The 25,699-nt window shown below is 41.4% G+C and overlaps 1 protein-coding gene across 1 annotated transcript in view; it reads left to right on the top strand.

Annotated features, from left to right (window-relative positions):
• The window catches only part of HYDIN (HYDIN axonemal central pair apparatus protein), a 470,364-nt gene that overhangs the window by 268,114 nt on the left and 176,551 nt on the right, over positions 1–25,699 (top strand). The window contains exons 24-26 of the mRNA XM_027857914.1: positions 23,335–23,499; positions 24,537–24,627; positions 25,079–25,198. Coding sequence (XP_027713715.1) covers positions 23,335–23,499; positions 24,537–24,627; positions 25,079–25,198 — 376 coding nt within the window. The remainder of the gene's footprint in view (positions 1–23,334; positions 23,500–24,536; positions 24,628–25,078; positions 25,199–25,699) is intronic.

The raw sequence follows: 25,699 nt of genomic DNA on the forward strand, positions 1-25,699 counted from the left end.
TACACAGGACCTGCAATTAAAATTGTGACATTTAAAAACTGTATTTTGGCCAAAGCTACATTAAAATACCTAGCATGGCATCAATTTGTGCCTGCATAAATTGATTTAGAGCTCTCTCCCTACCTTTTTTGATACTGACTGCCATGGGGACATGGGGAGTTTGCACAGTGAACAAATACAGAAATTTTGACAGGAGAAAGTCTCTCTTCTGAACCAAGGGGGAGGCTCTTCTGCAACTGAGCCTTGTTCCTTGGCTCCTGTCACTGGTTCTTCCATCTTGGTAGTGCAATCAACAGGCATTATCAGAAGTATTTGGTTTATGTGTCTTGAAGGAGAAAAGTAAGTAAGCAACAGTCTCATTTTTCTTCACAGTCGAGAGAAGAAATAGAGTATTATATTTAATAAATTGGAAACAGAAGTCCTAGGTGCTGTCCTCAACTCTGCCATTGCCCATTAATGGAACAGTGTTAGTGTTGAAGCCTGTTATCTGACGTCCAGAGAGGAACTAAGAGCTCTTTTAGGTGAACTGGCTGCAATACCACTTTTCAACACGGGAACATGTCAGTTGGTCTATCAAAGTCTTTGTAAACAGAAAAGGAGACCCCAGGCATTGAAGAGTATAATGAGCCCTGAGCATATAAAAGGCATGAGTCCTGGATTTTAATCCCAATTCTGCTCCATGTTCGTTGATAACCTTGGATAAGTCACTTTCTTTTTCTGGGTCTCTGTTTCTTCATCTGCATAAGGAAGGGCTTTGACTAGATGATTTTTAATGGCCTTTCCAGCTCCAAAGTTCTATGATGTCATGAATAATGATAATAACCATAACAACAATATCGGTAACCTGTTAGGTATTAATCATTGATTGATGATTTGACAATACTTTGGCCATCACCCAGGAAATAACTATAACTATATATGTATATATTTATGAAAACTTTCTAAATCATTCATTTGTTTTATTTGCAATGTAAATAGTCTTAATTTATCCAATTTCTCCTCATAGGTCCTGATTTTCAACCCTTAAATTAATTGAGGTAGCTATGTGGTGTGGTGAGTAGGGGGCTAAACTTGGAGTCAGGAAGTCCTGAGTTTGAATTCTGCCACAGACATTTCTTTGGACTCTGGACAAGTCTATTAACCTCTCTCAGCCTCTGTTTCCTCATCTGTAAAATGGGAATGATAGTGTTTGTGAGGCTCAAATGCAATACCATATGTACAGCCCCTTGTAGTCCTTAAAGTTCTATGTAAGTTGTTGGTCAGTTGTGTCCAGATCTTCGTGACCTCATGTGGGGTTTTCTTGGCAAAGATACTGGAGTGGTTTGCAATTTCCTTCTCTAACTCATTTGGCAAATGAGGAAATGGAGGCAACAGGGTTAAGTGACTTGCCCAGGGTCACACTTCACAGCTGGTAAGTGTCTGAGGCCAAATTTGAACTCAGGGAGATGAGTCTTTCTGACTCCAAGCCCAGTGCTCTCTCCACTATGGCGCCACCTAGCAAGCTATTATCTTCATTGCTTTTCCCTGATTCCTTTCCAGTTTTTGACTTCTGATTTCTCATACTTCCGTAGTAAGTTTTTGCTCACTACTCTCTCACAAAATTTCTTTTTAAACCTCACAAAATCCTAGGAAGTAGATAAAGTGAATCCATTTTACCGTAGAGGAAACAAGCATCATGGGGCTCATGTCATGGCTGAGGTCAGAGACTGTTTAGTGGGCAGCCCCAAACAGGCCTCAGTTCTCCTAACCCCCATGCCAGACCACATAGACATGTTGGGGAGGAGGGGGAAGGAAGGTAGCAGGAGGGATTGGTTAATAATCTGGCTTTGTTTGAGTGTCTGCATGAATTTGATTCCAAAAACAAATGCTTATTAACCACCCACCATGTGCAAAGAACTCAAACAAACTAAACCAATGGACCAATCCCCACTCTCAAGTTTACATTCTTTTTAAATTTTGTTTTTATTATTCTGATCTTAACAGTGAATAAGATGAGCTTTTCAGTATACAAAGAAGAACAGAAAAAAGGATTGTACATGAAACTGAAACTGCCTCTTAAGTATAGCTTGTTTTTCCTTGAAAATAGATATCTTCAACATGTGACTTTCAAAGCTATCTTGTCTTGTCCATTTCCTTCTGTGCGTTTATAGGTGCTTCAATGCCTCTCTTTCTTTTCTTTTTCTTTTTTTTCTTGTCAACCTAGCACTAACTGCTTTCTCTTCCTCACCCCAGTGCCCCCATTAACAAGAGGGGGGAAATCCTTGTGACAAATATGTATAGTCAAACAAAACAAACTCCCACCCTGGCCATGTTGAAAAACTAACCACATCAACTCTTAAGTTTTGGGACTCAGCTCTTGCCTCCTATGAGAAATCGCCATGGAATCAAAATAATGGAAAGGTCCTCCAGTAAAGTCATATTCTAAATTCTCACTGTGGTATGGAGGGGAGTACAGACTCCTTGAAAACTCTGTTCATGGAGTGACAGCCAGTCAAAAGCATGGAACAGGAGATGGAGTGTCATGGATGAGAAATGGTAAGAAGGCCAGTTTGGCTGCACCATAGAGTGTGTGGAGGAGAATAATGTTGGATACTGGAAAGATAGGCTGGGGTCAGGCTATAAAGGGCTTTAAATTCCAGAGGACTTTCTACCTGGTTCTATATGTGACAGGGAGCCATTGGAGTTTCCTGAATAGGGAGAAGAGGATGACATTGTCAGATCTGTACTTTAGGAAAATCACCATAGGAGCTGTGTTAAGGGTGGATTGGAGAGAGGGGAGACTTGATGCAGAGAGATAAAGTAGGAGGCAAGAGGTGATGGATGCCTGAACAAAGGCAATTGCCATATGAGAGGAAAGAAAGGGGCAGATGGGAGCAATGGGGAGGTAGAAACGATAAGATTTGGCAACTGATCCAGTGACAGCCTTTGACTTCTGAGAGCTTCTGATTTAAGAAGGAAGCACCCACAGTCACCCAAAGGCGACAACTGCCTTAATACTGAGCAAATACATTGATTGCTAAGGAAAATTTTAAAAGAATGTAAGCTTGAGAGCAGGGATTGGTCCACTGGTTTATTCTATGTTGAGTGTCTTGCATATGATGGGTGGTTCATGAGTGTTTGTGGTTGGAACTGAATTCACACAGACCTCCAATAAAACCAGACTATTAACCAATTATAATTATCAGCCCACAAAGGTACATTTTTTTGGTAAGAAGAGAATGACAATGCTGTTTTGACAGCTTCTTCTTCCTTCACTGTCAGGCCAGGTGTCTTTCATCCACGTCAGACTGAAAGCTTCATGGAGATTTCATCATTTTTAGAGGAGCTCACATTTCATAAGGAAGAAAAAGTTTCCTTGCACTTTAGTTAGGAAACACAAAATGCATGTTGGCAAAAGGTCATTTTTATTAGATGCCTCTTTGTTACATTGCCAGCCTTCCATTTCTAATTAGAACTTTCTTCATCTTTTTAATTAGGAAGAGAGGGTTTTCCTTTTTGCATTTCCTAATAGGCTACTTGGTTGGTAGGTATATATACTTGTCAGATTATTTTTTTGTCATAATATACTAAAAACTTTGAAATGCCTGAATAAGTGATACTCAAAACACACAGTGACGCTGATGACATGTGTACATGTTTATCACAGGTGATTATGATTCTGAATTTAAAAGCATCTCCCTCATGGGAACCCATGAATTTTCCCCTACTTTTGGTCTTCAATCTCCTTTGCAAGAACAAGGCAAGATCTCGGTATAAGGAACAAGTATGAAAACATGAGCACTGGATAAAATGAAAGGCTCCTTTCTGGTAATATTGTACTTACACCGGAAGAAGAAATGTATATGTTGTGTTTTAACAGCATGATGTGTTTATACTGACTCTTTGTACACTGTCCTTGTAACCAGGGAACCAGGGAGAAATGAGTACAGGTGTGAATGCCGGTGTAGATGCATCATCACAAGAATACATTCCTTCAGTTTAGGAAGAGCTAGACTGGTCAGCCTGGTGAGAAAATGATCTCTGTGGAGAATTTATACAGAGATGGCTCAGAGCTTCCGTCGGCCTTTCCTTTGAATAGGCCAGACTGGCAGTCCTGAGTGTCAGTTGGGAAAGAAAATATTGGCTTATGAGGGTGTCTGCCTTTTGGGACTGGTTACTAAGAACCTGAGTGAAAGTCATACCTTAGAAGAAACAGGCAGAGCAGGCATCAATAGCAGTTTTACCATTATTTTTCCAAATAGGATCATGTTATGCGGAAGAGAGACTTGCTTTGTTCAGCCCTAGAGGATGCAATTAGGAGTAATGGGCAGCAGTTGCCAAGGTCCATTTGAGCTGGATGTAAGGAAAAACTTCCTAATAGCTTCAGAACTATCCAAAAGTGAAATCAGTTGGCCCAGGAGGGAATGGATTCCTCCTCAGTGGTGGTCTTCAAGCCAAACTCTTTGAGGGACTTTCAAGAGGGGGTTCTTGGGCAGGCAGGATTTGAGAGCTGTAGCCTTCGAGGCCTCTTCCAGCCCCTAGATGCTGCAGGTTATTGCCTCGGCCATCTTGTTCCAGAACATATGACGTGGCCAGCTGAAGCCATCTTGGAAGATAAACTGCCATCCTATCTTTTAACAAACCACTTAGATTAAAAAACTCCTATTTTAAGGCCTAACTCTAATGTTCCTCCATTCAGAGTGCTTTCCCTGATCTCCCCAACCAAAAGTCATCCCTCCTACCACAAAACTCACTGACACACTTTATAGTTCCCTTATGACCTTGATATCCTACATGGTACAATCAAGCATTCTCTTGTGCATACAGGTATGTATAGAAAGCCAACTGTCCCCAGAGAAATCAAATGACCTGGCTCTCATCAGGAGAAAAGTCTTGTCTTTTCATTCAGCACATTCTCACTGGACACCTGCGAGGGTAGCCCTGTGGAGCTGATTTTCCCTCCCCAGATTTTCACTGCTCAAGAATTTGCAGCCATGAAAGTGTGGGCTTGAGATCCTGAAGTGAGGCTCTGCATGACCTTTTTAGTGATAAATAACATTATTGACTGTTTATGAAGGCCTGCTGATTTCTGCTTTGGGGAAATGTGCTTTGATATCCATCATGGCTCGGAAGGGGCACTGACATTGATTTAGGAACCATTGCTGTCTCTTCTTATGCATCCAAGGAGAGGAGTTATCAGATGAAAACTTGTTGGTGGAATATGACATTTATTCCTTTTTGCCCATTGACCCTCTCTATGTTGCCGGTAAGGGTGACATAACCACCAAGAGCTGAACTATAGCGCTATACTTGTAGCTGCGCCCTGAACCCCCACAAAAAGAACAAAACCAACTAACCTCTCCTATGCAGAGCTCACAGCCAGTTCGATGAGCAGCCCCATCCATCTGTTTCAGAGACGCACTGGCATTCCGTTCCCATCTGAGCTTTTTAATCTTCAATTCTGTGTGCCTGGCCCTTCCATTCTTCCCATGGTGGACCTGCCTGGTATCTCCACCCAAGCTATGACATCATTTCTATACAACTCTGTTCCAAATCCCCCATGGCAAACTGGAAACCATCTCCCCCATTTCCCTTTGACCACTATATGCTCTGTCACTGGGCTGTACCTTCCTTTCTGAAGATCTGGGGTTTTTTTTTAATGGGCAATACCATATTAGATAACCAGATTACTACTTCCAAGTACCTCCATGAGATCCCTTCCAACTGCAGCTCCTTGATCCTGATTAACAGACATCTTGTCCCAGGTTAAAAAAGGATGACACTGTAGCTATATCTGTTTTCCTGTTCTCTGATTTCTCTTACTCCAGGAATTAGTGTTTTTCAACAATGAGTTCAATACAGTATTTTATCAACAGCATTTACCAGTCTTTGAAGCAGGAAAGGATGAGATGGAATGCCCTTCTCCCTACTTTTTAGGAGGACCTGAGACTCAGTCATCATTTCATATATTCTTTTAACAAAATTCAATACCAGCATTATATTACAAAGAGTAACTTTTTTTTCCTTCTAAGAACTACATCTACAATTTTGGTAACTTCCACTAGATAAATTAGTGGTATCAATTAATGGTTGCATAGACCCAGTGGATAGGTTCTTCCCTAAACATGGACAGCTAAAGGAATGAAACATGATCTAAATACATATAAAAGGTTTGCCAAGAACCTTAGCACAGTTTTAAGCTATTATAGCTTAGAATTGCACTAAGACTTGTGGGACACCCTGTATAAAGATACAATTCATTAGCAAAATAACAGCATAAATTCTTTAACTAAACTTTAATCACCAGCTTGGTTTTATAGCTTGCCATCACACAAAGCAAGATTTTTTTTAAATGCAAAAACTTAATCACAAGAAAGGCGTTTTATTCACTAAACTCAAACTGTTATCAATAACTGCTTAACTGAACTTCATTCCTACTCTCATCCAAGTCTTTACTTTCTATTACATGTAGTACTTTCAGCTCTCCTTTTAATAACCTCCCAGCAAGTAACTTGTAGCTTTAAGTGTTAAGAGCCCTTTGAATTTTCTCCTTCTGCTTGAATTAATTAACAGTTGCTCATAGCACAGCTTCCTCCCAAAGGTGCTTAGCTCCTGTTAATTAGCTAGTCTCTCTCTTCAGAGAGTGAGATTATTTGCTAATTCTCAGGACAGACTTCATATCATCTTTTCCCTATACCTATTGCTTAATATTTCCTCTATCTTCTCAGAATTCAATTCAATAAACATTTATTAAGTGCCTACTATGTGCCAGGCACTGTGCTAAGCACTGGGGATACAAACAACAAAAAGAAAGACAGTCCCTACCTTCAAGGAGTTTCTATTCTAACTGGGGAAGACAATCCACAAAAGGAATCTGGAAGGGGAGGGAACAGGGAGACCCCCCCCCCGGAGGGCGCCCTACCTGGGACATCTTAGTTCCACCAGGCAGAGTTTGCATATGTAAAGCAGAATGACCTGGGAGTCCAAACTCTGCCCTCAGTAAAGGAAAGCTTTGGGAAGGATCCAGTACTTCACCCTCCAGCCCTCCAGGGATAAGGCAGAGGAGGCCAAGGGAGGTGGTATCCAAGGCTTGAGTTAGCAGCATGGTGATGAGGTTAGAAGGGCTCAGAAAAAGAGAAGACTGAGACATGGAGGTGGGAGATGTCGTCTTGTGCTTGTACACTGGAAAGAGTACTAGATTTGGATTTGAGGGACTTAGATTCAAATTTTAGCTCTCTTATTTAATGATAACATCTGTGGAAGTGAGCAGAGAATGCATTCCAGGCATGGGAGAGAGCCAATAACATCAATAATAATAAAAATAATAATTCATGTTTATAAAGGACTTACTATGTGCCAGGTACTGTGCTAAGTGCTTTACAATTATTATCTCATTTGATCTCACAACAACTCTGAGACCTAGGGGCTTTTATTATCCTCATTTTACAGATGAGGAAACTGAGGCATACAGAGGTTAGGTGACTGGTCCAGGGCCATACAGCTAATAAGTGTCTGAAAGCAGATTTGAACTCAGATCTTCCTGGCTCCAGGTCCAGAGCTCTATCCACTGAACCACCTGGCTCTACAGAGGCATTTTCTGACAGTTAGTAAAATAGTATGACTAGAAGGCAAAACTCGTGATAATATAAAACGAGCCTAAAAAGGTAACTTGCAGTCAAATTATGGAGGGCTTTAAATGCCAATCTGAGGACTCTAGATTTGATCTCCATGGCAATAGAGAGCCAGTAAAGATTGGTTTGGGCCATGCTGGGGGAGGAGGCGCAGATGATACAATCATACCCACATGTCATGGATATTATTTTGAAAACTACATGAAAGAAGAATTGGAAAGGGGAGGAAGTAGAAGCAGGGACACCAATTAGGAGGCAAGAGATGACATGGGCCTGGACAAGGGAAATAACCATGTGGGTTCAGAGAAGAGGCTGATGCAGGAGATATTAGATATTGTGAACATGGAATTATATGACCTAGAGCAACTGGTAGGACATGGGAAGGGTCAAAGATGACCAGGCACCTGGAATAACAGTGGTGCTTTCAACAAGAATAGGGAAACTTGGAGGAAGGCAAAGGTTAGTGGGGAAGATAATGAGCTCTGTTTTAGACATACTGAGTTTGAGATGTTGATGGTATTTTTAATTACAAACATCCAGAAGACAGTTAGCAATGTGGAACCTGAATTCAGAAGATATATGGATTCAGGAGTCATCTACATAGAGGAGATTATTGAACACGTGGGAGTAGATGAGATCACCAAAGAACAGAATGCATAAATTTCAGTTCAAGTTAATAGAGATTTTGTTAATCACCTACTGCGTGTAAGGCCTTATATTAAGTGCTGGGGAAACAGAGACAAAAAATAGTCCCTTCCTTCAAGGAGCAAAAAAAAGGGGGGGGAGGTCCAGGAAGGAATCTTGGGGGTATCCACATTTAAGGAGTAGGAAATAGAGGATGATCCAGCAAAGGAGACCAAGGGGAAGCAGTCAGACAAGTAGGAAGAGAACCAGAAGAGGCAGTGTCATGAAAATCAATCAAGGAGAGAATATACAAGAAGATGGAAGGATCAACATGGTCATAAATTTCAGAGAGATTAAGTAGCAAGAAGGCTGAGAAAAGATCATTGGACTTATGGTTTGAAGATTGTTGATAACCTTGGAGAGAGCATTTGCCTTCTAGTGGAAGGGCTGCCAATCGTATTACAAAGAGTTCAGAAGGGAGCAGGAAGTGGGGACATGGAAGAGTTGGTGTGGATTCCTATTCTAACAATTTAGCCTTGAAAAAACCCCTGACATTAGTGCTTTAAAGTTTGCAAAGCACTTTTCATATATTATTTCATTTGATTCGCACACTGAACCTGTGACATAGGTACTATAGGTACAACCTAGGGCTCAAATCCCATTTGCATAAGACTCCTTATTGGTGGAGACTCAAGTCTGTGATAGGGGTAGTGTTGGCAAGTGCTTGAGATAAGAGAGACCCTGACTCTCTGGCTCCCAGTTTTGAGAAAGACACATGGTTCCAGACTCTCTTCAGTTCCTTGAGGGCAAAGAAAGACTCTGAGAAGAGCTGATATGTAGAGCAGTCGGCAACTCTTGGATGAGATGATATTGAATGGGATGTTCTCCCACTGGAAGTCAGCTCAAGAAGAAAGTCCCAGATCTCACTCAGGGGGAAATTCCCTAAAATCTCTAGTTTGATAAACCAGGGATAGGAACATTATTGAGTTTCTGGCTCCTCTATATATCAGCTTCTTCCTAGTCTTTCTCTCCCTTTAAGGACCTGAAGAAAATATAGAACTGCATATCCTTCTCCAAGATGGAAGCCAAAGCACCAGGATCTTTCTTGTCCCAAACTCTTGCCTCACCCAAGCTCAAAGCATTGAGTTATCATTCTCCACCAATGAAGACTGAAGAGAGTCTTGTGCAAATGGAGTTTGAGCTCTGCATTACATCTGGTATTATTGGCCCCATTTTACAGAAGAGGAAACCAAAGTTTAGAGAAGTTAAATGACTTGCCTGTGATCAGAGAGCTAGTAAGAGGCAAGATTCAAAGTCAAGTGTTTTTTACTTCAATCTTCTACTCCTATGATCTCTTCTCTCTTTCATCTCAGCTACTCATGGGGATAGTCATAATTTAGATTTCCCCATTGCCCATAATTATGTCCTAGGGTTGATGAACAGGGAGAACAACATGATGAAAAGGATATCAGCTTGTGTTGAGAAGTCTCTGAGTACGAAGGCAGGGGTTGGGATGGAGAGGAACACTGGGAGCCTGGGCCTGCACTCCTTGAGAAAGGAGGAAGAGTAGCCTGGGGCATGGTAGACCACAGCAGTAGGGATCTGTTCGGGGGGATACTGGCAGATAGACAGCAGGTCAAGCAAAGAGAGGCAACCGAGTGACTTCAGTGGAGGGGAGAGTTTAGAAATGGCAGTGGAGTCCGCCAACTCCTCTTGTCGTTTTGATGTCTTAGACCCAGATCATGAGAAGAGGAGGAACCAGGACTAGAGAGGGTGGAGAGGGAGGCGTAATCTAGAGAAAGCCAATGAGGGCAACAGGAGAAAGGACAGAAGAAGAAGAGGTCTGGGATAATGAGAGCACTGAGAAGACAGTGGAACAAGAGGGCAGAAGGCCGAGCTGAATGAGATGAGAGAGCAGGTTTGGTAACAGGGAAAAGGATTTTTTGCCTTGGCAGAATGATTCTCAATCACAGGAATTAGGAGAAGAGGATGGGAAAATCTATAGCCATAGGATATAGGAAGCTCCAGTTGATTGCGCCCACCCACTGGGGGCCCTGGATGACAGAGGTGGCATCTGTGGTAGGGCAGCCTGTTCTCTCTCTGAACACCAGAGAGATGGGGCTGGAGGCAGCAGGCATAACAGACTGAATATCTGGATTGGAAAATACCTGACAATTGAGTCCCTAGGGACTTGAATACACTCACACTTGATTCCAGTTTCTTTTCCCCAAATGGTGGAAGATAACACAAACCAGAAGATAGTATGTACGTGTTCACAGTATCTGGGAGGTCAGGTGTCTGAGGGCCTGGGCCTGTCTTGAATGTGGTTCTTGTGACGAGCCCTAGTGTCTGAGGTCCTGGTCCTGAATGTGGTTCTTGAGGCAAGAGAACTGATGGCTGAGGCCTTGGTCCTGAGTTGGGGTCTTGGCCATGAGAGGCCTGGTGTCTCAGGCCCTGGTCCTACATTGGGGTCCTAGCCATGAGAAGTCTGATGTCTGAGATCATGGTCCTGAACTGGGCTCCTCATCATGAGAGGCACAGTATCTCTTACTGGTTATTTGCTATATACATGGGGTTGAGAGATTATTTTTTCCTTATTTCAGGGATGCCAGGGGAAGTAGGTAATTGATCCACACACAGCCATAGCTACCATTATGAGTAGTCCTCAAAACCCTGTATCAGAGAGAGGCTGAAGGTCCCAAGCTCACAGGTCTAGAGATAGAGAAGGAAGTAGGTGCTGGGATGAAGGTCTTAGTGTCAGTGGTGCCACTCAACCATCTGAACCCCTGGTGGTCATGAAGAGGCTGAGGCATTATGTTTCCTTGCACATTTTGGGGGCCCAGGACAGTGTAGGCTCTGCCCCTGCTCATGGCAGCAGGTTCTAGAATAAGGAAGCCTCTAGATCTAGTCTTCCATTGGGGTCAGAGCCGAGGTGCCAACTCTCATTGGTCAAGTGACCAGACCCTGGGGTCATGAGTGCCATACATTTAATTCCATACCTTTCCCGTTGAATATTTTCCTAAGAACCAGTTCCCTCTTGGACAAAAACCAGGCAAATTCAGTCTTGTAGTTCTTATTCAGGGTGTAGTGGTTAGAGTGCTGGGCCTAGAGGCAGAAAGACTTATCTTTGTGAGTTCAAATCTGGCCTCAGACACTTACCTGCTGTGTGACCCTGGGCAAGTTACTTCACTCTGTTGGCCTCAGTTTCCTCATCTGTAAAATGAGCTGGAGAAGGAAATGGCAAACCACTCCAGTATCTCTGCCAAGAAAACCCCAAATGGGATCACAGAGGGTCGAACACAACTGAACAAGTTCTTATTCAGGAAGAAGCTACCAATTGTGAATTCAAGTCTTTATAACATTAATTATAACTGGCATCTGTAGGAATTTTAAGATTTACAAAGCTCTTTTCCTCATCCTCATTTTATAAATGAGAATGCTGAGGCATCAGGACTTATGTATGTAGAGTCATGGCTAGTGGCCTAGACTGGGCTATGGCTCGAGGCCTGTGAGGCCACTGCTCTTACCATCATGCCAGACGCTATTAACGATTGAAGACCCATCCACAGCCAAGGTCAGTCAGACTCTAACATCTAATGCAGTTTGTAGAACAAGAATCCACAGTCCTGGGGAATCAGGTAAGATCACACTGGTTTTCATGAGACAATAGGTTGTGAGAGGAACCTATAAGAAGGGAAGCCACCAGGGAAGAACACAAGACTTATTTGAATAGGTTACGAGCAACCATTTGGCAATATTTAAGTATCAAAGACCTCTTGTTGGCAGAGAACATCCCTCAACAACTTCCAGTTCCAAATATTTGTGCTGTCTACGAAATAAAATCCTTCCACATCCATGCCTGTGCTATCCTAATAGCCCATACTGGCCATTTGTTTCCTCTAGCAGTGGAAATTACACCAAATGTTATTTAATTCTGTAAGAAATACTGTGCTACATGCTGGGTGTGTAATACCAAAGGGAAACCGTAATATCTATCTCTGAAAACACTCGAGGGAGGAAAAGTGCAAGAGAGCACCTGGTCTGGGGAGTCAACACAATGATTTCCACTTCATAGTCCAGCACTGATTTCCAGGCTGCTTTTTCCTGCTCACCAACATAAAAGCAAAGAAGCACCCTCAGTGATCAGAGATTAGAAGAGGAGACAAAGCTCCGTGAATAGCCATACTTTACCTTTGGAAGACCAAAGACCTCAAGTGGATTTTTTTTTGACTGAGCCTCCAGTGACTTTCTATTGCTCAAAGAATAAAATATAAACTTTTGGAGCTGAGTCTTTCCATGATCTGATTACACAAAGTCTCTTTCCCACCCTGTTCCACTGGAATACACTCACTGCTTCCGTGTCCTTACCTTCCTCCCCCCATCGTCATGCAGGCTGACTTCCCTGCCTGGTACGCTCTCCTCATTTCCTTCTTTTTCCTTTAAGGCTCAGCTCAGAAGCCTCGTTCTCTCTGGAGTCATCGCAGAAGTGTTCTATCCCTCCTCAAAGGTTCCTAGAGTACTTTGTCTGGCTTTGTTTTGCCCTTATCAAGTCCTCCGATGAATCAAATTGTGTTGTGTTGTGTTGTCCCTAAGATACATCTTGCTACCTTCCAAACAGATAGCAGGGACAGGGTTACTGTTCATTGCCTTGCACACAGTAGATGCTTAATAAATGGTTGTTAAATTGAATTGTGTTTATCACACTAAAGCTAAGTTATGGAACGTAGCTTAAGAAGTAGTCTAGATTTAGGTCACGGTGGTAAGAGTTCAGTTCTGAACAGGAAATTGTCCCTTCCCCATAATACTGGGGGATTTTATGGAAGTATATTTCTCATAAATCCTTAGTTAACCATATCAATAGCTTTCACTTTTTCCATTGCACAGTGGCTCCCTTGGGCATAGGGCCCCATCTGTTCATTTAGAGACTTCTGAAAGGAGTCAAGAAGTAGTTAGGATGGCAGTGAGACCTTGTGTTGTTCTCAGGGCTCTTTGCCCTGAGGTAGGGAAGGCAGCCAAATGTCCTTTCATCAATTCAATCCAGGCACTGGAAAAATTAGGGTAACATGTCTTGAGAACAGCTCTGAACACTTTATCTTCAAGACACACTTCAATGAATCTGTCTGAGATATGAGGCCCCTGTGATTTGAGTTAGTCAAGGAAATTGTACATACTCATGATGTCCAGACAGAAAATTTCTAAGGGAAGTTACTTCATGCTTTCTTTCATTATCCTTTCTTTCTGTCCAGTCTTTGTGTTTCGGTACATAAATCAGAGACTGTTCTGCTCCATTGGGATTCAGACAGATCTCATATTTTTCTTTTCCTGTTCATAGCCTATGCTTGATGACTTTCAGTCGAAGACCAACTCTTCTATCTGGCTAATCAAAATTAATACAGAATTAGATACTAGCTCAGGGCAGAATTTTATTTTTCCTTATTCTGTATACAGAAGGTAGTAGATTTGTACAACCTCTCTTGCCATGCTCGTTCTTGAGGGTTAGCCCCAGAGTTTAAATCTTGGAAATGAGTCAAGAAGCCTATGATATGATCCTACATATTATTGATTCATTATGTATGTGATGTTCCACAAATCACCTCTCAGTGCCTCCCTTTGCCCATCTACAAATCAAGGGATAGATCCTCTGACAGAGTGGATAGAGTTCTGGCCTTGGAATCAAGAAGGTCCATCTTGGTGCATCTCAGGCGTCTGAGCTTCACTATATGACCTCGAGCCAGTTGGCTACTGTTCTACCTCTCTTCCCCTTGGGCAACTCTCTAAGCCGTAACTGGCTTGTGATCTGCCTCATTATCTAACTCAGTGCGTAAAACGGACATAAAATCACCCATGCTCCCCAAGTTTATGACATGGGTGCTGCAAAAACAAGTAAATAGATTTCAGAAAAATGCTCCAAATTCTTTGGGCAAAGCCTTTGTCACTCTGTAGGCCCTTACCATGGCTTCTGAAATTATGTTCAGTTGGATTTATGGCCCAACAAGAGACAACATAGAGCAGGAGTCTTTATTTCTGCTTCTGATTCCTAACCGCTGGTGTCCATTCATTTTACATTCATTGCTTGAGCCTCTACTGTACGGCTAGGACTCTACTGGATGCTCTGGAAGGTGTAAAAAATATTTTTAAAAATCCCTACTATGAAGTAGTTTGTGGTATAGTTAAGAAAAATAAAACCTGAAATAGGAAATCAGACTCCTACATCGGCCTCCTCATGCTCCCCGGCTCTGGAGTGCGTTGCTCATTTCTCCCACATTCGGTGTGGGATGTTTGGGGTAATCAGACACACAGCTCAGCACCTACATTCCCAGCCACCCTCAGTTGCTGAATAATACAAGAGACATATAAATCCAACAGCAAAAGTACTTAAGACCTGAACCAACATAAATAACAGGGAAGTCATTTAAAAAGTGACAACATGTGTTGTACCCATACACAAATGGGTTCAATCACATCTACTTCCCCATATACAGGATGGAGATGAAAGCCTTGGGGGGGAAACTTAGGAAGAGATGGGGAGACAGTTCCAGAGGATTCCTGCCTTAAAGCTCTTACGATCTGTTTGGCCATGGATCCCAGGATTCTGATAACCCTCTCAGATCCCAGGATCTCTTCATGATGTGACACATAGTGGGTTCTGGGCAGATAGGTGGGGCAGTGGATAGAGTGCCAGGCCTGGAGTCAGGAAGACCTAAGTTTAAATCCAGTCTCAGATACTTAAGAGCTGTGTCACCCTGGGCAAGTCACTTAACTCTCTTTGCCTCAGTTTTCTCATCTGTAAAATGGAGAAGGAAATGACAAACTACTCCAGTATCTTTGCCAAGAAAACCCCAAATGGGGTCACAAAGAGTCAGACATGACTCAATAATAACAACTGGTCAGTGTTTAACTATTTGCGATTCAGACATCCCATCTGTTACTCCTTAGATAATTATTTGTGGCTGAACCCTTGCTTCGAATATTTCATTTCAGAGTTTGATTTTCCAAGGCATTTTTTTTGCCATATCATATAAGGTGAGAAAGATTCCTCATTAGCTGATTCTCATGGATGCAGTGCCAGTGGGAGGCATCAGCCTTTCAAGGCAGCTATGCAAAAACAGCTTATTTCAAGGGGCAGGGGGAGAAGATAAGGATAGCTATCAGTTCCATGAAACGTACCAGCATTTGAATATCACCGCTTTGTTCATTTACTGATCTAATTCTTTAAAAGAGTACATCTGACTTAATGCCATGTTTATATTAATTAAACCATACACACACATGTATACACTCACGCCTCAAAAGCTCCATCAACTGAGTGATAAACATAAAAAGAAAGATGAGTCAAAAGAGCATCGGATTTCCCAAAGATCTCTAAAAAGCTTTGAAATGTATTATGAGAGATTTCAGACACTGGCCGTCTTGGCAGCCTTTCCAAAAAACAGCAGGGCTGTGGAGACACCTTCTGGGGCTTCAAAAGAACTAGCCAGCTCTCAGGGAAATGCTAAAAGGAGAAATTCATCACAGAAAGAAGTGCCGGGTCACATTTCTTCAGACGTCCCTCCGACATACAGCATCTGATTCAGAGACAGAACTTCGCTGTAGGTGGAGGAAGACATAGGTAGAATCACCAGGCAATCTTAATTCCAGAGTGAGATTGAAATGTATCATCACCCTCTCAGTTGGAACTCTTGTTGCTCAGTTTCTCTTCATTCCAACAGAGGTGTTAGAGGGAGCTGGTTTCATTTTATTTATATTTGTGACCTCCAATTACTTTTAAAATTAAAAAAGAGGATTCAGGTTTTGTCCCTATAGATTATGATAGGAAGTTACCCTGAGGAATAGCTCTTGCCTATGTCCTGAAAGGGTCTAGAGTCAGAACCCACCTATCTTTGTATGGCATGTTTGGCCACCATCCTTCAGGTATTCCTTATCACCAAATGCAATTTTGTTAGGGCTCTTATGGACAGATAATTGTTTTGTGGCTCAACCCCTGTTTTGACTATGTCATTTCAGAGCTTGGTTTTCCAGGACATTGTTTTTTTGCCACGTTATATAGCATGAGAAAGATCCATCATTAGCTGATTCTCATGAATGCAGAGTCAGTAGGAGGCATCCAGAACCTTCAGCTTTAGCATCCTCTAGGCTCCACAACCTATATGAACCACCACTGAGATGCCTTTTTTGTTCACTGTGCTCCAAATAACTTGAGTCCCAGTTATCCTTTCTATGTTTTATTCCCCCCCCCCCCATCCTGCCTTGACGGCAGTTAACATTTGGAAGCATCCTGGTCCATTTGGAAGCTTTTTAGTGCATTTGAATATCAGAGGCTGAACAGCAAGGTGTTTTCCATAATGGGTGCTTGTCTTTACTTCCTTTCCCTTCTGATTTGACAAAGCTAGAACTCTGAGGGCATGGAAGGCACAGAGCCAGCCCCATCTGTTTCAGCCAGTCATTCGTCCAATGATGTGGGAGGATCCCATTTGTGGAAGACCACAGATTCAAGGCCAGGATGATAAATATGGAAATGTGTCTGTGGACTTTGCACGTGTGCTCTCAGGCTCAGTGATAGACACATTTATAAAAGAATTTAAAGTAATGATAATAATTCTGTTTCCCATAGAAAGAGGAGCCAATTTGCTGTGTAATCTGGAGCACGTTTGCCATGTGTGGAGGCAAAGGAAGTAAGAGGTTAAAAGAATAAAATACAGAGAAGTCAGATGACTGAAAACAAGAGTATAAAAATCACCAATAAGTGTGAAGACGCCAAAAAGAGAAGGGAATTGTTTAGGGGCCATCCCCACCAGTTTATGAATCAGGAATGATGGAAATATTAGGCAGGCTATTAAGAATTCCATTATACTGTGGGAAATGGCACTCATTCAACATTTACATAATGAGAGAATATAAGTATTCTGCATAGTAGGAAGGTAGCTTCATAAGTGGAAGATAATAATAATAATAATAATAATAATGATAGCTAACATTTCCATAGTACTTACTATATGCCAGACACTGTGCTAAATGCTTTACAAACATTATCTCATTTGATCCTCACAACAACCTGGGAAAGAGGGGCTGTTATCCCCATTTTATAGATGAGGAAAGTGAGGAAAGAGAGATTAAATGACTTGCCCACGATCACACAGCCAGTAGATGTCTGAGGCCAGATTTGAACTTGGGTATTCCTAGCTCAAACTTCTGAGTTGTTCATTGATAATAATTGCACTTATTATATGCAATAACATATAATAATTTGTGTCACAATAATTATGATAACTGAACACTTCACAAATATTATCTTTTTTTTTTGATCCTTACAACAACCCTGAGAGGTAGGTGCTATTATTATTCCTATTTTACAGATGAGGAAACAGGTTGAGAGAGGATAAGTGATTGCCCTAGGTCACACAGTTAAGTCTCATGAGGCAGGATTTGAACTCAGTTCTTCAGGTCTAGTACTCTATCATCTATACCACCTAGCTGCCCTCTTTCTACCTGTTTCAAATGGAATGACACAAGCTCAACCATGCTCATAATGGTGACAGAAGAGGGAATTTTGCATCTTTAATATCAATGATTTACAAGGATAAAGGTCACTTGAGCCACAGCACTTATTATGACAGTTTCTCTTTTTTTTCAGTAGAAAATTTATTTTAAGAAATGCATCTTTAACCTTTAAGAAGGAAGCTGAGTGAACAGATGATCATTGAGATGTTCACAATTCACAAAACATATCCACATATAATATAGTCTTAGAGAGATGCCTGGGTCATTGGGAAGTCCCCAGACACTATGTGTCATGGACAAGTCTTTCTGATTCTGTGACTGGCTCTGCATCCACTAGCCCACTGACTTAGAGGAGGTAGTGCTTCATTTAATTCAACAGCTCAATGAACATTGATGCCAAGGTCCTGTGCTATCTCTGCCCTCATCAAGAAGGGTGAGATCTACTGGCAGAGACAGTGGTTTTACACAGAGGATGCTACTGCAGCATAGAGTGTGATGTGTGCCCTGAGAGAGGGAACTGTGGGAGTTCAGAAGAAGACCAGGGGTGGTGGCAGCATGACTCCAATCCCGGTTCTGCTGTTTACACTCAAGTGACCTCCCCTGTCTGTGCCTCAGTTTCCTCATCTGAAGGATGAGAGGGCCAGACTAGATGGTCTTTACGTTTCCTTCCTGCCTTGCCTTTAGCAATGGGTCCTGGCTAGGGTGATGAGAAAAGGAAAGAATCATCTCATTCAATATGGATCTAAAGAGTTTGATGCCCACAGCCCACAGCCACCCAGGCAGGAAATAGGGCAGCAAGGTTAGATCCATGTGGAACCCATGTCCCTAAAGTGCAAACCCAGCATTCTTTTCCCTAGCCACTTTCCCTCTCTAACACCTACCTGGCTAATAAGGGCATCCTCACCCCTCACCTCTAGCCACAAGCCTAAAGGGCACCTCACTCAGTGCTTTTCCTGTTTCCCCTGTTCTTAAAGGTGTTGTTTTTCTGCTGGTCACTAGTGGCATTGCGGGTTTGCCTTGCAACACCACCCATTGTGTTCTTTTTTGGCCTTTTGTCCCAGAAGTCGGGGACTTTGGAACGAGAGAGGCCGTTGTTTCTGAGGCTCCGGGATCTGTGGTCTGATGGAGTTGCTTCAGGCCTCTCAGCTACCCTAGAGGGGACTTAATGAGTGATTCTGGATTTCTCCCTTTTGCGAGTTCCCTGGATGAAGTGATAACCCCCAAACAATTATCAGATTCAGCTCTGGAACCTCCTACTGTTATTTCTGTCTTCTAGGACAGTGTGGTCCAAGCCAAAGGGCTATTTATAATAGATGTGTCTAGTGGGGGAAAAGGGTATATTCAGTTGCTGAAGATAAGAAGGGGCTTCATATGTTTCACGAGACCATCCTGGGGAGCCTTGAGTCAAGCCAGTCACTCTTGCTTTCCTCTGCTTCCCCAACATCCTTATATGTCATTAGTCTTTGCTCAGTGTCTCCTATTTCCACTGTCCCATACCACACCCTGCCAGTCTCTACTGAGAGAGGAAGCAGCTGGAGGTGCAGTGGATAGAGGTCGGGTCTGGCGTCAGGAAGACCTGAATTCAAATCCGGCATCAGACATTTACTAGCAGTGAGACCCTGGGCAAGTCATTTAACTGGTTTGCCTCAATTTCCTCAACTGTAAAATGGGGATAATAATAACACCTCCTTTGTGGGGTGTTGTGAGAATTGCAGCTCCTCCTTCATAAATTTCCTCTGATCCCCCTAATTGGTAATAACTCCCCCTGCTTCTCATTGTACTTGTTTCACACTTAAATCCTCTGATGCACTAATCATGTATCAGTTTATATCTTAGCTATTTGTCGATATGTGCTACCTCCTGGCCAGACTGCAGTCTGAACAAGGATGCTGAAGTTGTTCTGTTTTGTCTTTATCTGGCACTGATTTCTGCTGTTGAATTCCCTTGGTGAAAGTCTGCTCCCTTCATCTGAATGCCCTCAGCAAGCATGCCCTCAATTCATACAGGGAAGATCCTCACTGTTTGTTTGTGATAGATGGGAGAGTCGGCAAACAGGTTGGGAGTGACTCACGTTCTCTTGGTCACCTTTTTTTGGTATTTATAAGGTTGGAGTTTTTTTATATGGCTTTGGTATCTTCCCCTCCTTTAGACACACACACACACACATATATATATATATATGGATAGACAGATAGATGCTGGAGATAAGTAAATAATAGATAGACGATAGAGATAGATAAATAATAGATGATAGAGATAGATAATAGATTAAATATACAGACAGACAAGTAGATAGACAGACACACACATATGCATAGATAGATAGATGCTAGAGATAGGTAAATGATAGATGATAGAGATAGATAATCGATTAGATAGATGATAGAGATAGCTGGATAGATAATAGATTAGATAGATAGACAAGTAAATAGACACACATATGTATGGATAGATAGATAAATGTAGAGATAGATAAATAATATATGATAGCGATAGATAATAGATTAAACAGATGATAGCGATAACTGAATAGATAAAAGATTAGATAGATAAACAGACAGATAGATAGACAGACAAATAGATGGATAGGCAGATACACACAGACACATATAGGATAGTCCGATTGGGCCATTTTCCCCATAATGCTGTTTTCATCTTCCTGATAATCATGTTGGGGATTGTAATGTTAGGGTCCAAGTTTGGTGATTCCATTATCCTTGATGGAGAAAATAGAATTGATTGTGTTTATTGTTCATTGATTGTGAAAAAGTCTTTGAATGAGAGCAAAACACCACTACCCTATAGACTCTTTTACAACCAGGTGTCTCCTATCCATCCATTCATACACTGTGAGGATGCATAACCACAAAAGATCATTTAAGGTTCCTTAGAAGATGTAACAATAGAAATAACCCCATTTGGGGTAATCTGATAATAATACTCAGGTGAGGCATGAAACAGGGAGATGGCTGCTTGCCAAAGGTGATGGAGAAGGTGCAGTGCAGAAGGCAGGTGGAAGAGAGATTCCTTGGTGGTGGTAAAGTCCTCCAGAGGCTCCTATTTGTGGATGACATTGTGTTGATTGCCTTAAGACACTAATGAGAGTCCCAAGACGTTGCAGAGACTCCTAGAAGAGATCTACAATCACTCAAAGGAGCTTGACCATCCACACAGGAAAGGCCAAGTGGATGAAGAGTGTTTATTACCTAGATTTTAACACGCATGCATTTTGATGGACATCCTATTGAGCTTAAGTGTACATTTGGAACAGACAATACAGCTAGGCAGTAAGCTGAGCCCAGAGTTGAAAAGGAGAAAAGTAAACTGGATCGCCTTTAGGAAGTTACAAACACTTTTTTAATTACCCCAAGCTTCCAATGAAAACAAAGGCCCATCTTTTCCATACCAACATTTTATGGGTATTGCTACATGGCAATGAGACTCGGAATATCCACTGGATCCAAAGAACTAAAGATAAGTGTCCCACAGAGGGTGATGGTAAGTTAAATAGTAGATGTGGGCCATCTCCAACGTATAATCAATGAGGAACTCCAAACTAAAGGATGTAATTGCGTGGCAGAAAAGAGATGGACTGGTCACCTGGAAAGAGCAAAGGATCACAGATAGACAGAGTATTCCACTGACACCTTCAAAATGTCCAAAGCAAGTGAAGAAAGCATTCAGCATGTTGGCTGAACCCCTGTGGCAAGCTTTTGGGAGAACATGGATAAGAGTTGTATAAGATGGGCAAGCATAATTGCAAGGTTGGGGAGAAACCCCAAATCAATGAAATCACAGATCTATTTGCCTATTTGAACTCTGAGCTCTGCACACAGCAGATGCTTAATAAATGTCTGGGTTTGTTTTTTTTTAATTTTATTTTATTTTTAATTTATGGAATAAAACAAGCATTTCCATAACATAGAAAACATAAAGACGATTGCACATGAAACTGCAAATCTACTATGTACAATTTGTAACTCCTTTTAAATATACAACAAAGTTATCGTGTAAATTTCTATTTTTCTTTTTTTTCTTCCTTCCCTCTCCCAGTCCTGCTCTAGAGATGGACACCATTAGGAGATAAATAAGTATATTTATGTAAAATTATTCTGTATATACTTCTATTATCAGCTCTTTCTCTGGATGCAGATAGCACCTTTCTTTATATGTCCTTTATAATTAATTTGGGTATGTATAGTAGTCAAAATAACTTATTTGCTCAAAGTCATTCTTAAAACAATATTGCTATTAGTGTATACAATGGTCTCTTGGTGCTGCTTATTTCATTCTTATTATTTCGTGCAAGTCTTTCCATGTTTTTCTAAGATCATTGAGCTCATCATTTCTTATAGCACAGTAGTATTTCATCACAATCATGTATCGCAATTTGTTCAGCCATTCCTCAATTGATGAGCATCCCTTCAATTTCCAGTTCTTTGCCACTACAAAAAAAAAAAAAGACTGCTATAAACATTTTACAACATATAGGTTCTTTTCCTTTTCCTCTAATCATCTTTGGAAATAATCCTAATAATGTCATTGATGGGTCAAAGGTTATAGGTAGTTTAATAACTTTTGGGACATAATTACAGATTGCTCTCCAAAATGGTTGGATCAGTTCACAATCCCACCAACAATGAATTAGTGTCCCAATTTTTCCACATCCCCTCCAACATTTTTCTCTTTCCCCTTCAATCATTTTAGCCAATCTGGTAGGTTTAAAATGATATCTCAAGGTTGTTTTAATTTACATTTCTCTAATCAATAATGATTTTGAGCATTTTATATGACTATAAATCATTTACATTTCCTCATCAGAAAACTGTTCATATCCTTTGACCATTTATCAATTGGGGAATTACTCATATTCTTATAGATTTGACAAAGTTCTTCATATATTTTAGATATGAAACCTTTATCTGAGAAACTGCCTATAAAATTCCCCCCCCCAATTTTCTGCTTTTTTAATCATGGTTATATTTGTTTTATTTGTACAAAAACTTTTAAATTTAATGTAATCAAAATTATTAATTTTACATTTAACTTTGCTCTCTATCTCTTGTTTATTCATAAATTGTTTTCCTATCCATAAGTCTGATAATAACGTGTTCCACATTCTTCTAATTTTCTTGTAATATCTCTCTTTATATCTAGTTCATGTATCCATTTTGACCTTATCTTGGTAAATAATGTAAGATAAATGTTTGTTGAGATAGAAGGTAAAACCAGATGAAAATGAACAAGCCACTCCTCTGCCTGATGGAAGACTTTGTTTTTACATATGTATATGCATACATGTTCATGTATATGTGTGTATAATGTATGTATACTTATACATAAAAACCCTTAGGTCTTTCTAAGCCACAACTCCGTCTTTTCTTTCTTCCTCTCCTTCCATGGGTAGGGAACCAAGCACAGAACTATTCATTGAACATTAGAGACGATTCTGATTCCTGAATTCTAGATCTTTGACTGAGATCATGGTCTTTCTTTACCACAAGTCTAGAATTTGACCATTTGTTTTAGAAACAGGGTGCCCTCCTTGGCCTGATTGCAAACTTCTGGAAATATACTCATAGATCCTAACTTGATTTTGCAGGTTTGAAACAGGGCAACGTAAGCCATATGCTGCCCCAATTCGTATTTGGTCACAGGCATTGGGGCCCCAACAAGACTTACTTCCAGTAACCTCAGCACCAGCAGCTTCACCCACAACCCCAGTACCACCAAATTCAGGAACAATTGAAGCAGATGAATTTGTTGAGTAAGTATACCTATTCTGAAGCAAAGTTAGCAAAGATTCTGCCAAGAGTTCTTTATGTATCGATATGGACATGCACATGCACATGCACATAGACATGGACGTAAACATAGACGTGAATATGGATATGGCTATGGACACACACATAGACATCACTTCCCTTTCCTATGAAAATGAGCTCTTTCTATCCCAGCACCTCTTATCAAAGATCAGATCTAGATTACCACATGGAAAAGGGTGGGCAGATCTTCAAGAAAAAGGTATCCCCTCCAGGGCACACCCTCACTATGATATTTCTCAACAAATTATTAATTCTCTTATTGAGCATTTTGGAATCTAGTCTACTGACTTCTTGAGACTTTATAGAGTGCAGATATGAGCTCAAAAGCAGAGTGAGGTAATGTCCGCTTGTTAAATTACATTGCCTTTTCCCCTCCCTCTTCCCCCCCCCAACTCTCAAAGCAATGGGCATTTTCCTGTTGGACTGAAGGTTTTGCACTTTCCTGTGTAAGGCGCCGGAGGGTGGGGGAGGGGCTGATGAAGGAAATGTAGAAAATAGTGAAAGTACTGATTGTCTGTCCTTAGGCTTCCTACCTGGAATCATAGAATGCCAGAGTTAGGAGGCACCTCAGAGGTGGCCTAAGCCATTGCCCACCTGAAACATGAATCCCTCTCTACATCCTACATGACAAGGGGCCACTTAACGCCTGTTTGAAGATCTTAAGTGATAAGAAACTCACTGCTTTCCGAGGCAAACTATTCCACTGGAGTATAGCTCTTATGGTTAGGACCCATTGACCCTACTTTTTGCTCAGCATCTTGAGAATGTGCCTGTCGTGTTTTGTGGAACTATTCCAACCTCCCCAAGATGGTCTCTTTCCATTAATGCTATTTCCCTGCTCTTCCATTTTGTTTGTTATATTTTGAGGGGGAACAGGGAATATGGTTTAGGGGGAAGGTGGTGACAGCGTCACTCAAGTGAAAGGCTATCCTCTGGTAGCCAACCTGCTAATTCTCCAATATCTGATGAAATTCTCCAGGCATATCATTCTGGATGAGAATAATATGAATGAAGAAGGAGAAAAGAAGCTTCTACAGACATCAGATATGGTCAACACAGTCAATGAAGAAGTAAAGTTTTTTTTTCCCCATAATAATGGACTGACAAGAGAAGGACCCCTTTCATAGGCCAGGAACGTAAGGGGACATCACTAGGAATAACATGAGTTCTAGGTAGAATAGAATTATGGAACATAACAATAGTCACTTCCCTAATGGGACATCCATGTCAATGTATCCATGTCAAATGGACCAGGGCCCACAGCACCCCTGCCACTTTTCTATGGCATGAAATGTATTTTCTCTAAGGTGAAAAACTGCAGTGTTCTGAAATGCTGTGGATGACTATTGTATCTACTGCGTGCAACTCCAAGATGAGTGGCAAAGTCTAGACAGAGAAATGGAATGGAGTCCATGAACACTCCATGTTACAGATGAAGGTGGAGCTAAGGGATGGGGGATAGGGCCTAGATATAAAAGAGAGTAAAGTTCGCTAGCTTTCCCTTGGACTTTTTATTTCCAGCCATTGAAATCAAGCCTCGAAGGAGAAGAAAGAGCATTAATAACCCAGAGCCAGGCGGAATTCCAGGGATCCCTGTGGATCTTTGAACAGGATGAGTCTTTTACCGTTGGGGTGGAAGAAGTGAGTTAACAGTTTGTGCTTGCTCTTCTTATATAGAATTTCCCTCCTTTTTCCTCCGTCCCCCAGTAAGAGTTCCAAATCTGACCTTGCCCCTCACCAGTGTAACTTCAGCTCCAGATACTCAAGGAGCTAGAAGTTCTTGGTACCAAGACTCCAAAATATCTTCAGAGTCTTAAGTTCCTACTTGTACTTTGTGCTGTCCTGGATACCATACAAGGAAGGGACTTCCTGGAACCACAGCTCATTCTGTATTGAGTGCTCACAAGAATGGGCCAGATCTCTTCTGTGGGATTCCTGTTGTCTGTTAAAGGAGAATGAAGAGGCTGAAATACAAGACCCCCCAAGATCCTTTCCTCCTCTAATTCCTATAATCCTATCATTTTATGGCAATAATTCCTATAGCTCTTTTGCCCAAGATGCTGAGATTAAAAGGAACATAAACAAGTTCATTATGCTTTGCTCTTAAAAAAAATAGATCTAATGAACCTAAGTTAACAGAAC

Source organism: Vombatus ursinus, unplaced genomic scaffold (genome assembly GCF_900497805.2).
Source record: "Vombatus ursinus unplaced genomic scaffold, bare-nosed wombat genome assembly UNPS02012515.1, whole genome shotgun sequence".
Lineage (NCBI taxonomy): Eukaryota > Metazoa > Chordata > Mammalia > Diprotodontia > Vombatidae > Vombatus > Vombatus ursinus.